Below are 14449 nucleotides of genomic sequence, written 5' to 3'. Positions count from 1 at the left end.
TTCGGCTGCGGAGGAAATAAATAGCATCACTGGCACTAAGGCTGGAGTTATTCATGCATACTGGGGAGACTGAGGCTAATAGTTTTGTACTGGTCTATTTTGGGATAGCTTGCTATCTACGTTGTTAAAATTGAATACTTGGTGAGGGTAGGTTATAGCAACACCCAACTTCTGTGGGGTTTTTTGAATCACTGAGTATTTATTATGTATGGTAAAAGCACTAGGCCTTGAAAGCACTCAGCTCGCTTTATTTTTGTGTGCTTGTATGCAAACTGTAGTTGTAGCTGTTCCTGACGGTGTGTAGAAATGCAGGACTGTAGGTACTAACCTGTCATCGTGGGGGTTTTTGTTTTAGTTTAATCTTCTTGATAAGAAAGGGTTGCTTTTATATTTCCAACGTTAGGCATTGGCCCATGTCTTCCCTGTACAACTTGTCTGTTCTAGTCATCTGATTGCCATAGCCTAAAATATGTGCTTCGCTGGGCAACGTGAGTTGAGAGGTGAAGTTTGGGCTATAAACTTGAAGCAATTTGCACCATCAGAGACAGCTGTGCATAAATGAATAGGCTGAAAGTGGAAAGAGGAAAAAATTTGGTTTAACACAGCAAGGTGGGCCTTTGAAAGGTCAAGAAAGTTACCTCTGTTTATCCAGGGTTATGTTTGTTTCTTCTAAAACTTTAAAAGTGATCACGTGGTTGCTTTTTAAGGGGGCATCTTGGCTTGCTGAACTGCTTAAGTATCCACAGCCTTAAGATTTTTCCCATGAGCTAATACAGATTTTGGTACAGCAATACGTTTAGAGTTTGAGCGTTTATGTTAATAAACAGTTACTTGGGATGAGCTCAGTCACAGGTAACGCCACTCCAGCGTGTAGGCTTCGCTTTGTATCGTGTTTCTGAGCGCTCCTTACATCCTGTGCTGTGTCATTGGATTTTTTAATTACTTTAAATCTACTGCCAAGTGTTTCAAATGCACGTATCTACAAAGACCCGATATATTGTAATGCATGCAATAGATCAGTATTGCGATTTAACACGGTGGCTAATTACTCTGTCTTCCACTCTAGGTTGCACAGAGCATTGAGGATCATCATCAAGAAGTAATTGCTTTCTGCAGAGAAAAAGGTTTCCATGGTTTGGTTGCATATGACTCCGATTATGCATTGTGCAACATCCCTTACTATTTCAGTGCCCATGCCCTAAAACTGAGCCGTAATGGGAAAAGTCTCACAACAAGCCAATACCTAATGCATGAAGTTGCCAAGCAACTGGACCTGAATCCAAATCGCTTTCCTATTTTTGCTGCTCTTTTAGGTAAGTGAAGTAAAAAAAGAACTGGATGCTGCTGGTCAGACTTATAATTGCAGTTTGTATTAACTGTTTTAAAATATGCGTGTATAATTTGACGAAGCACCTAGGGAAAGACAACCCTTTGTTTCAGACATTCCTACTCCACTTGAGGTGGGCCGGATGCCTTTTGATGAGGCCAGGCATGCCGAATTTGTAGAGACCTGCGAGCGATGCAAATTGTGGCTGTCTGGAAACAAGAGTAGAAAGTAAGAATTCTGCAAAGCTCTGCCTAGCCAAAATGTTCTCGGTGGGTGGGGGTAATCGGGAGAATTGCAGTTCTACGAGTTTTGGTCTTATATAGTATACGAGATCTACTCCTCACGATACGCTTTCCAGGCTGGGGAAGCATTCTTCTGTCCTGTTTTGTGTTCTACCTGAAAATAACATACATGAAGTGAAGATGTTTGGATTGCAGGGGCTTTTCTTCCCTCAGAAATAAGTATTGGACAAATATGACAGCATGTCAGCTGCACTAGAAATAAATTATACTATATGATTGAGTGAAACTCCACATTTCTGAAAGCAGAGGTGGCTGAAAGCATCTTGCCATTCCATTAGCTTTGTTTGGCTGGTTTCTTAGCACTCCTGCTTCTAATGCTAAATGGTGTAGTATCTTTAAGGAGCACAGGTAGGAGGGACTTCAGTTTCACATCTCTGCTGAAATGGGACACACTGTTTCCACAGCAGTGGTAGAGAATAGCTGTCATACTCTCTCAGATGGAAGAGTGAATTAATCACTAATAAATTTGACTCCAGTGAATAAGATCTATTTAGACCAGCATTCTAACTTCCTTTTGGGTGAATAAGCACGGAGCAGCCATGTTCTTGATCTTGTACTGAGCAAACAAATTAAGAAGACTGGATTTTCTTTTTTATTTTCTCCCTGACTTTGTGTTTTAGTATGGGGACATGATAGAAGAATAAAACTTCTCATTTGAAAGCTGTGAATGAGAGAGGCTATGTGTTATTGCTTTAGCCTACTAACGTTTTAGTGGTCTTTAATATTAAATTGTTTCTAGCCCAGGCAGGTGCCTTCCATGTTAAGAAGGAAAGAACCAATGCATCTTACACTAGAAAAGCCCCAAGTATTTGACTTGTTGAAGTTGCTTTTTGTTAGTGTGTTTTTTCATCCCCAGAATGGTTACCTGCCTGCATGGCTGTACAGAGGAATGGCAGATGGTTGGCTAAGCTGAAACTCAAAACAAAAACTCTGTGTAAATTGCATGACAGACTACTATTGCTAGGCTTTGTTTTGGAGTCTATAAATAAGTTGTTGCATGCCAATTCAGTGAGTAAGAATTACTGCTTGAAAAGCAGTTTCACAGTTGCACATTTGCTTTATGGAGTTAATGTGGAGTACACACGAACAGCATCATTTTAACTTGTTGCAGAATTACAACTGCGTGGCCGGTTGGGACAGTGCTTGGTTATATGAAATGGTGAAAAATATTCTGGTAAATTTTCTGAAGGTTTTGCAATTTTATGCAAGAAGCTCTTGAATATTTTTCTCTCTTGATATCTTACACAACAAAATATTTTTCAGCTTGCTCTTAGGAGAAAGAAACTTGAGGTCATTTCAGGTGATTACTAGAGAGATATTTTGTAGCTTGCTTTTTTTCCAAATTGATACAAAGGTTAAAAAAACCCAGTCAGTTACAAATTTAGTTTTCTGTGTTCTTTTGCATTTCTTTTGTGTGTGTATACAGTATAAGTAAGCAAAACAGATTAAAGTTTATGGAAGTCAGGGTTAGAACAGAAGATACTTTGGAGGTATTCCTGCGATGAAGGATTTCTTTTTTTTTTTGTATTAGTGAATATTATGAAAGCTAGGTATTTTGTGATATAAACGACGATTATATAAGCTTACAACAAACAGATATTGTTTGACTTAAAATATTGGCAGCATGTTTTAACTTTTGCAACCTTAGGGATATAGTAACTTCAGTTTTTTCAATAAAATACTAAATGCATATAGGCACGTAATTCTGTGTAGTGTGGCATACGTTTAAAGCAGGGTAGCTCATTCTGATCTAAAGTTTTATATTTTTATTTACTATCAGAGGGGTTGTCTGGCTTCACAGGTTATTCTGCCCTTGCTCATATGGCCTCTTTGGGTCTCTTTGGAACCTGATAAGTAGAATTAAGAAAATCACAATGGGAAAGAATAAGTGAGCACTTGATTACATGGGAAGGCATTTGAATCTGTTACGTTGCTCTTCTGTTCTGGGTACATCAGTGTAACTCCCCATGATAGTACTTTGTATAGGAATAAATTAATGTATTCTGAAATAGTTGCAGTTAAGCTGCTGGTTTAATGTTTACAATTACAGAAGGCCAAAACTATCACAGTAGCTGTATCAGTATTCAGCTTTAGGTCTGCAAATCTGTTTCCCTGTGTACAGAAAACTCAAACTTATTTGTTTTCAGATACTTCCTTGTCATTAACTCCAAGGGTCAATTTGGGGACACTGAAAAGAGAAAAAAAATCTTGAATGATTCAGCCAAACATTCAGGAGATGGAGGAGCCTGAGGAGCAACACCTGACGGGTCAATTAAAAAAACGTTCTCAATGGCAAAATATTTGGGATTGAGTTATATTCAGGGATAAAGTTTTTATTGAAGTATTCCAGAAAAATATTTTTCTGATTGTACCGACTAGGCAAATTTTTAAAGATTACTTTCTGAGAAGGTTATGTGTACGCTGTGGTCGCTTGGTTTGTTTTATAGCTTTTTCTTTCTTACAGCTTTTCATGCAGAAGGGCTTTGTAGTTCTAGCTTTATAATATAGGGAGTGTCCTTGTCATGAGTAGTTAAAATGTGGCCAAGATATTGTGTCCTCTGAGAGTGTGCCCTAAAAAAAGTTCTGTCCTAATTGCTGTTGATGTAAACAGGGAGTTGGTTCAGGTTCTTTTGTAAATTTTTGACTCAAATACTTCAGAATGATTAAAAAAAAAAAAACAAAACAAGCTTCAGCAGTCAAAAAACAAACACAGTGTGAGGTATAGGGCAGTAATTCAGTGAACTCTTTAGAAAGGGCAGTGGCTTCAATTAGTATCTAATTGCTTTTAAAAAACCGAAGGCATACGCTATAATGAGCCATTAAAATGGGAAAAATCAATATATGTTGAGGTTGTTCAGCCAGGTCAAGAAATAGAGGTTGCTTATGTAACGTTGATCTCTTTCCCACTGTGACAGTACTTTGTAACATGTGTTTAGTTATGTAGTCTCATTCTGTTCCTCAGTAAAATTCTAGAACTACGTAAGGTAAGTACAGGCATCACTTCTTGTTTGGACTGCAGAAGACACAGCCACCCTTCAGCATCCTAAATTCTACAGCTCAGTCCGTGGTGAGAATTGATCAAGTGGTCAGACTGTCTTATGTGTGTGTTCAAGGGGATGAAATTAACTGAAATGACAGATGGAGACCAAACAAGATTGAGGTTTTGGTGGAAGGGAGAGAAGCTCTGACTGTTTTAAAAGGTAATCTTAGCGTCTGCAGGAGTTATTGTTAGTTATCACAAAACTGTCTAGTGGTCTGACTGGAACTGATTTTTTCAGACCTGCATTATAAAGGCTGTCTAATCCTACCTGGATTAGATTAGTAGTAATGTGGCTGTTGTATACAAACTTTTTGAATCTTTCTGATGTGAGTTTAAAGTTTAGCTCCTAATGAATAAAGATTGTGATGTCTCCTTGCTGGAGATCTCAGCAGTAGGTGAAGTATTGATTGGACACGAAGACTTCCCTCTCTAAGAGGGCATCTACTAGTCCCCAGGTAGTGGACAGCTTTCTTGGTTTTCACGTGTTAAAGAGCATTAAAAGCAAACTAAATTATTTTGCAAGCAAAATGTTAAAGTGAATAATTGTTGTCATATTCAAAGAATCTTGTCATACTCTTTTGTGACTAGGTTAGAGATTAAGATGTCCAAACTGTGAAATTAAAAAAAAAAAAAAAATCTGTAAATATATTAACAGCAATGAGAACTGTGCATTCACTGCTGCTCTATGAAACCAGATATTGAAAATATCCTTAAGTTTTCTACCAGACATGTAGTAATACATTCTGTTTAGCTCTTCATAAAGTTTGGATCCGCAGGCACTGAACTCTGTCAGTGGTTGATTAGTTAGTCTTTGATTAATTCAAACGTTTGAAATATTTCCTAGTAAGAATTTTTTAGGTTTTTTTCTGAGTGTGATGTGCTTTGGAAAAAAAAAAACCACCACAATAATGTAGGTGATCTTCCATTTGCTAAGAACAGCTTGGTAAATATAACCACTACCTCTGTTCATTGAAACAACTACATAATTTCCCAATTAATGAACACAGAGTGTGTTCTTAATGCTGTTGCACCTGCGTTACTAAACTGTGTTGAGGATCCCCTAACAGGCCATGCCAGGTTGAGGATGACACCATGTGTTGTGACTGGCTCTGTTGCTCCTGTAAGTGAGTTGGGGTTCATGGAAGAGTGCTGCTCGAACAGAGGGGAGTGCTAATTAGGTTTTTCTGGAGTAACAAAAAGATATCTGCAAGTTTAACCTCTCTTCGTTAATCGTGTTGATTGGGAATTGAGGACTGATTGCAAATTTGTTTTGCTGCAGGTAGAAACAGTGTGTAACGTTTTATGGTGTACTTAAATTCTGCATTATGTTCTAGGTAATCATATTCTACCTGATGAAGATTTGGCTTCCTTTCATTGGAGTTTACTTGGTCCAGAACATCCACTAGCTTCACTTAAGGTACAAATTTAGTATAACTACGAGCAATTAAGCTAAAGTCAATCATAATGGCTAATCGGAGCAGTGTAATAGGTTAATTCACAGCAGCTATGCCAGGCTCTTGTTCTCGGTCACCCTCTGGTGTCCCAGTCCCTCTCTGTTGACTGCAGAGGATACCTGGGGCGATTAGCCTTACACGGCTAAACTTAGCCCTTGTGATCCCCCCCAGTGCCCTTCAGCTACATGAGCCATATAGCTACAGTGTGGTTTGGCTTTGAGAATGTAGCTTCTTACCCTCTTCTTTTTTTAAGAGGAGAATTTTTTGATTAGTCATGTTCTTCAGCTGTCAAAAATAATTAGCTCGGTATGTTCCTACCTTATTGTTTTATTTTCTGCTGATCTGAGTTTGTATGTAATAGTTTTCTGTACTTGAAATGTATAAATATTCTAGAGAATAGGTTGTGCAAGAAAGCTAACGTGGCCTTCAGTAGTTGGGGTTTTTTTTGAGACAAGTAACTTGTGTCTTATGCTCGTAGTTTACAGTATGTCTGTTCTGCTGCTTCATCCCACTTGCTTTGTGCCTCTGCCAAGTAGACAGCTATAAAAGGGAAACTGGACACATCAGAGGACGGGATAATAGTGACCTTTCTTTCTCTGCCACATTAGACATACGTTTTTCCCTTTCTCCTAAGGTGTACCATGCAGCAAATCAATTTGCTTTTTGTAAATTCTGTAAGACTGTTTTATTATATCGACAACAAAAATAGGTGGGGTTTTTTCCCTTTCTGTTCCAAAAGTTTATTAAGCATTGAAAAACTGTAACTTATTTTGCTGAAGGTAGAATTTAAAAACATATTGAAGATTTTCAGCAGTGTTTAAGGCTTGCACGTGCATTGCTTAGTGAACAGCTGTGACAATTTGATGTTACGCTCGTCCCCTGTTTTGCTGCCTCTCCTGTGTTTAGAAAGGTAAGTGTCAGCACGTTGTAGTGGCAAAACAAAAGATGCATGCATGCTTGCTACTTCCTTGTAAAACTTGAGATGAAAAAATGAAAGACTGTGCCTGTATTTTCATTTTTTACTGAAAAAGTTAAAATGTAGGACTTCTCTCAAAGTGATAAACTTTCTGACGTTCAGAATACTGTTCTGTGCTTTAGGCTGAGTAGACTTGTTTTCCAGCCAGTTAATATGAATTCAGACACCTAGACCTTCTGAAAAGCTGCCTAAATATATACTGAACTACTTGACTAGAATGAAAATTAGATATTTGTCATCTTTGCTTCGAGATTTACGTTTTCAGTGGAAACACCAACTGGGCTTTGTAGCTGGCATCCTAAGGAAATGGAACTTATTTCCTTCAGCGTCACTGGGCTGTCTTAGGCACTCCTCCCTGAATTTGTTTAATCTGTTGGCCAATGTTAATCAGATTTGAAAGCAGTTCAGGTTCGGCTGTTACAGACTCCCTGAAAACTGATACACTGTTATCAGTGAAAAAGACCCAAACTAGTGCCCTTACTGAGGGAAAAGGCTGGCACAACACATGATTTGTTTAATTTCACAGCAGCTTGCTGGCCAGTTGTTAAGTACGTAGCCCCAGACTAACCGCAGCATTTCTGTCTCTTGGCTGATAGTGGTGTCAAAGGGAGAGAAAGAAGAATGGCTAAAGCAGCACGGACACGAGTCTGCAGGAAACCAGTCTTCATTAGTTACTGGTCACGCAACAACTTGCTATTTTTTTTTTTAGCTTCAGTTTCTACTATGCTCGTGGTTTGAAATTATAACTTGTTTCAGTAGCTCATTAATTCAGTTTAATTTCATGTGACATACTAGTATGTTAATGATGTCATTACAACTCTCTCTGTAGAGACCTCTTCTGTTAATTGTAGATGTGCAGAAAGCAAAATTTCTTGTAAATTTTATGAATGCTTAAAAAACCCTAAAAGACACATTTATATTAGCCACAAGCTTGATAGCCAGAAGTAGTTTCAGAACAGTTATAAAAAGTGCAAGCATCACGAGAACTGGAAATGGAGGGGGGAAATTGTGGTTGCCCAGGATGTCATCCCTGGGCTATACTTACAAACTTTGCTTTGTTGTGCCTGTTGAGTTACTATCGAGTATTCTCCACACTCGGGAGCCAAGGGCTCTAATTCCACACCTCATTCAACTCAGAATTCAGAAAACTTTTTCTCATTGTGTAAAGATTTTAATCCTTTGTAGCTAAGACGGTATGGTCTTAAGCATCAAAGTTAACAGGTTTGGTTCCCAATGGCCTGATTTGTTGCTTTTCAGAGAGAACTATGACAGTTAATAGCGTACAATTAATTTTCTGCATTCTTTCTCACTCTTTTATTATGATGTAGCAAAATGGCTACTCTTCCTATGAGAGAAGCTTTGCTAGTTCACCAATTAAAAAGTGTAACTTAGAAAAGAAACTTACCAGTCTTTGCTGATAGAAAATTGGTGTATTTGCTCAGGTGTCAACATAGTGAGGTGAAAAAAGGCAAAACTGAGGAACTTGTACCTCTGTTTTAAAGAGGGTGGTGTATTCATCTAGGAACAGCTGAGTAGAAATGGGAGAAAGGAAGGGAAATGGAAACCTGAGCAAAGAATCCGTATTTCACATTGGGAAGGAAGTGAACCTAACAGTCAGGACACCATGCTGGATAAAAAGCCGTGCCTTTCAGAAGACACCAACAGTGACCCATCAGCTCAGCAAAACTGTTAAAGTTCCTTGGACAAATTTCAGTGAAAATATTTGAATTGCTAGTGCTGAAAGAAGGGAAAAAGAATTAAAAACTGACACTGCAAGCTGTGCTGAGTCAGGGTCTTATCTGTCTAAATGGCCCTGTGTAAACAGATAGTACATCTAATAAATGTGTAGACCTGTGCTTGTGTCCTGTTACCTGAGAGCAGAGTTCACTGAAATGGCCACCTGAATCAGAAGCTGAAACAAGAAAGGAGTTGATAACTTCCTGAGAAATAATTTGACCTCTAGACCTTGTTTGGAAACTAGCATTGTACTGCTTTTTATTTGTGTGCTTTGGCATTTATCTTTAAGACAGAGACAATTTGGTTCTTGTTCTGGGAAAGCTTGTTACAGTAGAGCTTCAAGATCAATGTGTGATACCATCAGAATGATATTAGGAAGGCAATTTCTTATCTCTGGAATGAATTAGTACCTATTTGGGAGCACATACCACCGAAGAAGTACTGACTCTTCATTCACGAGGTAACCTTAGAAACAAGTCTTAATGCAATCTTCCTTTTTGAAAAAGAAGAGTGTGCAGGGAAACTTTGAGATCGCTGTCTTCATCTTGTGATGGATCGTATTCCTGTTAGGATGGTTTTGAAAGGATGAATTCGTCGGACTGTCTTTGGCAAACTCTTTATATGCCCACCATCCAATAGTCTATATCTGTTTTTACCTGGCAAAATTAGTTAGCTAATCTCCTTGGTTGTTTCATCCCAGTAGAGAGGCAGAGAGAGATGCTTCCAGAAAGCAATCCAAAATATGCAGGTTAGGCTCCTTCTCTGAATTGCTCTAGGAAATTCCTGTCTTTCTCTGTTGACTTCAGAGGGTGTCTGCCAGAGGGAGGCTAATATGCTAAGTAGGTGCTTAGGTAATTTGCTGCTGCTCAGATAACAAAGGTGGTACTCTTAAGATATGCTTACAGTAAGTGTATGTCTTTTTTTTTGTTATGCTAAGGGTCATCATAGGATGATGGCGGTCAGAAAGGACCTCAGGAAGTCGTCTAGTCCAACCTCCTTCTAAAAGCATGGTCAGCTTGAGGTCACAACAGGTTGCTCAGGGCTTTGCCTAAACTAGTCTTGAAAATCTCCAGGGTTGGAGACTGCACAACCTGTCTGGGCAGGCTGCTGCATGGTTTGACAGTCCCAACGGTAAAAATGTTTTGCCTTGCGTACGGTCTGAACCCACGTTGTTTCAGGCTATGTCTGGTGTCTCTCGTTCTTCCACAGCACACCACTGTGAAGAGCCTGGCTCCGTGTGCTTGATAACCTTTTTGTAGGTATTGGAAGGCTGCTGTTAGGTGTCTCCAAAGCCTTGTCTTTGCCAGGCTGAAGAAGCCCCATTCCTTCAGCCTCTTGTCATAGAGTTAGTCATTCCTCTAGCTCCTCTGCGTCTTTCTGGATGGCAGCCCAGCCGTCGAGCTCGTGGTAGTGTGCAGGGCTGTCGTGCAGGTTGTCTTCCTCTGTTTAGATTTGGTTTTCTCGTCGTTCTATGTGTATAAATTGTGAGCAAGTGATCTCCCTGTTGTGTGTATTCTTGTTACCATCGAGACATGCAGAAGTAGAAAGAGGCCAGTTTCCCAACCAGGATGGAGGGAGGAAGAGAGAGAATTTCTAATTTAATAACCCGATCTTCAGGGAAAAGCTGATCTTTGCTGGTTTGAGAGGATTTTAAGTCATCCAGGGAACTTCTTGCCTCTTCAGAAAGTTTGTCATTAGATCAGATACACTACAAGCTCGTGAGATTAAATGGTTTTAACACTCAAAAGCTGATACAAGATCCGAGCAGTTTGGATACGATCTTTAATAGAAATAACTAGACAAAAATAACAAAACCCAGGCAATTTGGTGTAGTATTCTTCATATCTTCAGCCTCTTCTCTCACCAGTGAAAAAAAGATGTTCCCTGTGTGTCACCTCACAGTAACTGAATGTTCGAGGTCTCTTTCTTAATGGTTTGAAAATAAAACTAAACTGATTATCTGTTGCCAGCAGGCACAACAGTCAATGCTGGTACTTGTGTTGATTAGCTTTGAAAGGCTTCACTTCCTGGAGGCAGGGGGCAACTGGAGTTGTGGCATAATTGGGGAGCTTTTCCCCAGTGTGGTTTAGGTACCTTCTACAGTATCCTAATAATCCTGTGCAGTTATGTGTTCATGAGTCTGTGCTCTTTCAGTAAAGCATTTTTGCAAAATTATCTTGTCAAAACCAAGACATTTTTATCTTACAGCTTCTGGGCTTGTAACGTTGCTCTCTGCCTCTTACTTTGACAAATACCGATGTAGAATTAGTTTTCTTTCCCCACTTAATCTTTTCAGAGTGTATTAATAGGTTGCTTGTGATTTTTGTCAGTGGTCTGTCATGAAATTGAAGTAGTTCCGTTACAACTCGCAGAGAAACGGTGCTGTTTTCAGGTGCTTTCTAACCTGACCACCTCCGAGTGTGGGATCCACCTCCAGGGTTGCCTTTCCAAAGCTGATTTTGGTGCTTGTCTGAAACTTTTCTGTAGAGGATAAGGAAAAAAAATAGCTTCTAGGAAGAAATCTCTTCTAATGAGAAACTGGTAAAAATATGATGTTGATTTTGCTCTGAAATGCTTTGCATGCAGCTCAAAGTAAGTTTGAACCATGAGCAGGTTTTGTGTAACTTTTGCTGTTAAGTCTTTAATTTTTCCCATACCTAACACTTAGTAAGACTTAGTCTATATTTTAATGCACACAATATTAGAAATATAAATTTATGATTCAGTACAAAATCTACAATTTTGGATTTCTGGAAAGTTCTAAAATGAGTTCTAAATAAAAGATTTCTATCTTTTCTTTAATACCAAGAAAGTACCTCTTATTTCTCCACTTTCCATTTCTGGCTTCTGTGTAGGTCATGACAGTTTTAGTTTTGAGGGTGTTCTCACATCTGGACTGGATGTCTTTGAAACCGATTAAAAGCAAATAAAATCCAAGTGTCTGAAATGTCTCTAAATCTGTAATACAGACTTTCAGAAGGTCTCACTTCAAGAATTAAGAATATGCTCCGGTGAGGTCTTTAGGCTGTTTGGTTAAAAGCAGCTAACCTGGGGGTGATGTGCATAGTAAGCCCTTAATGTGTCTCACTTGAGCGTTATACTTCTAGGGTCTGAGCCTAATATTAGTGCTAGAGTGATGTGATGTCTCCTCTTGATGCTGCTTATGGTTTATTAAATACTGCTGTCTTGGAGATCACATAAAGCTAGGGATAGATTGCTTGCTCCTTTCATCCACTGAATTTTCAAGCAGAGATTGCACAAACACTTGGGTAGTAATGTGGGATTTCTCCAAGGGACTCTGCAGAGAGCACATCCGACGTGACACAGCCATGTTATGATTCAGCCCCTTTAGAGATGGATGATTGTTACACGTACAAATAAAATGGTAGGTGTTCATAAAACGACTTCAGATTACCAGTGAGAAGAAAATCTATTGCTTCTACTTGCAGACTGGGAGCAAGATTTTATCATCAATATTTGTGACTGTAAGCTTCCATGCGAATGTGATCTGTATTTAGTATTGTTGTATGTATTCAGAGTGCACACTAGTGAAAATTTGGAATTTACTATCTGGAATAGAAATAATTACCATGCCACTGACTACACATCACAGAATCACAGAATGTTAGGGATTGGAAGGGACCTCGAAAGATCATCTAGTCCAATCCCCCTGCCGGAGCAGGATTGCCTAGACCATATCACACAGGAACGCGTCCAGGCGGGTTTTGAATGTCTCCAGAGAAGGAGACTCCACACCCTCTCTGGGCAGCCTGTGCCAGTGTTCGGTCACCCTCACCGTAAGGAAGTTTTTCCTCATATTTATGTGGAACCTCCTGTGGTCCAGCTTGCACCCATTGCCCCTTGTCCTGTCAAGGGATGTCACTGAGAAGAGCCTGGCTCCATCCTCATGACACTTGCCCTTTACATATTTATAAACATTAATGAGGTCACCCCTCAGTCTCCTCTTCTCCAAGCTAAAGAGACCCAGCTCCCTCAGCCTCTCCTCATAAGGGAGATGTTCCACCCCCTTAATCATCTTCATGGCTCTGCGCTGGACTCTCTCTAGCAGTTCCCTGTCCTTCTTGAACTGAGGGGCCCAGAACTGGACACAATATTCCAGATGCGGCCTCACCAGGGCAGAGTAGAGGGGGAGGAGAACCTCTCTTGACTGTTCTTAATTAAGAACTGTTCTTAATTTAGGCTCATAAAATGTGGAGTTCATCTCTGGTAGAGAATGACCAGGTATAGAATGAATATCATGACATTTATAAAAACATACACGTTAGAAGGAAAATAATAAAAATGTGAATCTGTGCAAAAATTCCATGGTCTAAAGATGAAGAATAAGGGCAGGAAAGAAAATAATTACATATGGGAGACTCCATATAAAATAAAAAGGGGTTGTGGTACAGATTTTAAAAGATAAAATTAATGAAGTATTAATCAGAATTTCGCATAAACATTTCTGACAAGGCTGAGTTGCAGTATTTTCTAGTAAAGTATGATACCTCTGTGTAGAATGCAAGCATAAAGATTTTTCACATTTTCTCGTATCTTAAAAAATAGAACTGTTAAACAATAATAATGATCTCTCAAGTCTTGAATCACTGAATTTTGCAAATAGATTAAAATATGTTAAAAGCAGAAGACCCAGCTGCCCCTGTAGGCACAGACGGAGTGCTCCAGAATCGTACAGCAGTTCCAGACAGAATTTTTAGAAATTCCTCAGGCGTTCTCTAAAATTTAGGACACGTAGTTGGAGACCTCTTTGCTGCCCCTCTGAGTATGCGCGTTGTGCAGCACGGAGGGAAAGTAACAGAAACTGCCTGCGGTTGAGTAGTTCTTCAGACCCGGCTAGCAGCACCGCTTGCTGCTTTTAATTTCGCAGTGGTCCCCGATGGTTGCTTGACCTGAAGTTTCTGTACCCTGTGTAGGATCACACAGTGCATGTAAGAGCAGTAATTCCCATAATCATACGCTGAATAATCCTTAGTTTATTTTCAGGACTGTTGGTATAGGAGGAGCCTATTGAGATGTTGAGGTGTTGGAGCAAGTCCAGAGGAGGGCGACCAAGCTGGTGAAGGGTCTGGAGGATCTGACCTACGAGGAACGGCTGAGGGAGCTGGGGGTGTTTAGCCTGGAGAAGAGGAGGCTTAGAGGTGACCTTATTGCAGTTTACAACTACCTGAAGGGAGGTTGTAGTGTAGTGGTAGTTGGCCTCTTCTCCCAGGCAACTAGCGATAGGACAAGAGGACACAGCCTCAAGCTTCGCCAGGGGAGGTTCAGGTTGGACATTAGGAAGAATTTCTTCTCAGCAAGGGTCATTAGCCATTGGAAGGGGCTGCCCAGGGAGGTGGTGGAGTCACCATCTCTGGAGGTGTTTAAGAAAAGACTGGACATGGCACTTAGTGCCATGGTCTAGTTGACATGGTGGTGTCAGGGCAATGGTTGGACTCGATGATCCCAGAGGGCTCTTCCAACCTGATTGATTCTGTGATTCTGTGTTTCTGAGAGTGTAGAGATGGAAGTCCAGGGTTTCCAGGACTATCCAGTTCCCCTCGTTTCTCCATGTGGACACGAGAAGGGATGAGTCCAAAGAACTGAGCCTAGAAC

At 39.9% G+C, this 14449-nt stretch overlaps 1 protein-coding gene across 3 annotated transcripts in view; it reads left to right on the top strand.

Moving 5' to 3' along the window:
- Positions 1-14449, top strand: part of FAM120A (family with sequence similarity 120 member A) — a 57803-nt gene that overhangs the window by 5133 nt on the left and 38221 nt on the right. For all 3 annotated transcript variants that reach the window (XM_068420023.1, XM_068420025.1, XM_068420022.1), the window contains exons 2-3: positions 1067-1313; positions 6004-6086. In XM_068420023.1, coding sequence (XP_068276124.1) covers positions 1067-1313; positions 6004-6086 — 330 coding nt within the window. The remainder of the gene's footprint in view (positions 1-1066; positions 1314-6003; positions 6087-14449) is intronic.

Source organism: Nyctibius grandis, chromosome 29 (genome assembly GCF_013368605.1).
Source record: "Nyctibius grandis isolate bNycGra1 chromosome 29, bNycGra1.pri, whole genome shotgun sequence".
NCBI lineage: Eukaryota > Metazoa > Chordata > Aves > Nyctibiiformes > Nyctibiidae > Nyctibius > Nyctibius grandis.
Note: the sequence above shows the minus strand (reverse complement) of the source record. Positions and strands in the feature narration are given on the sequence as shown.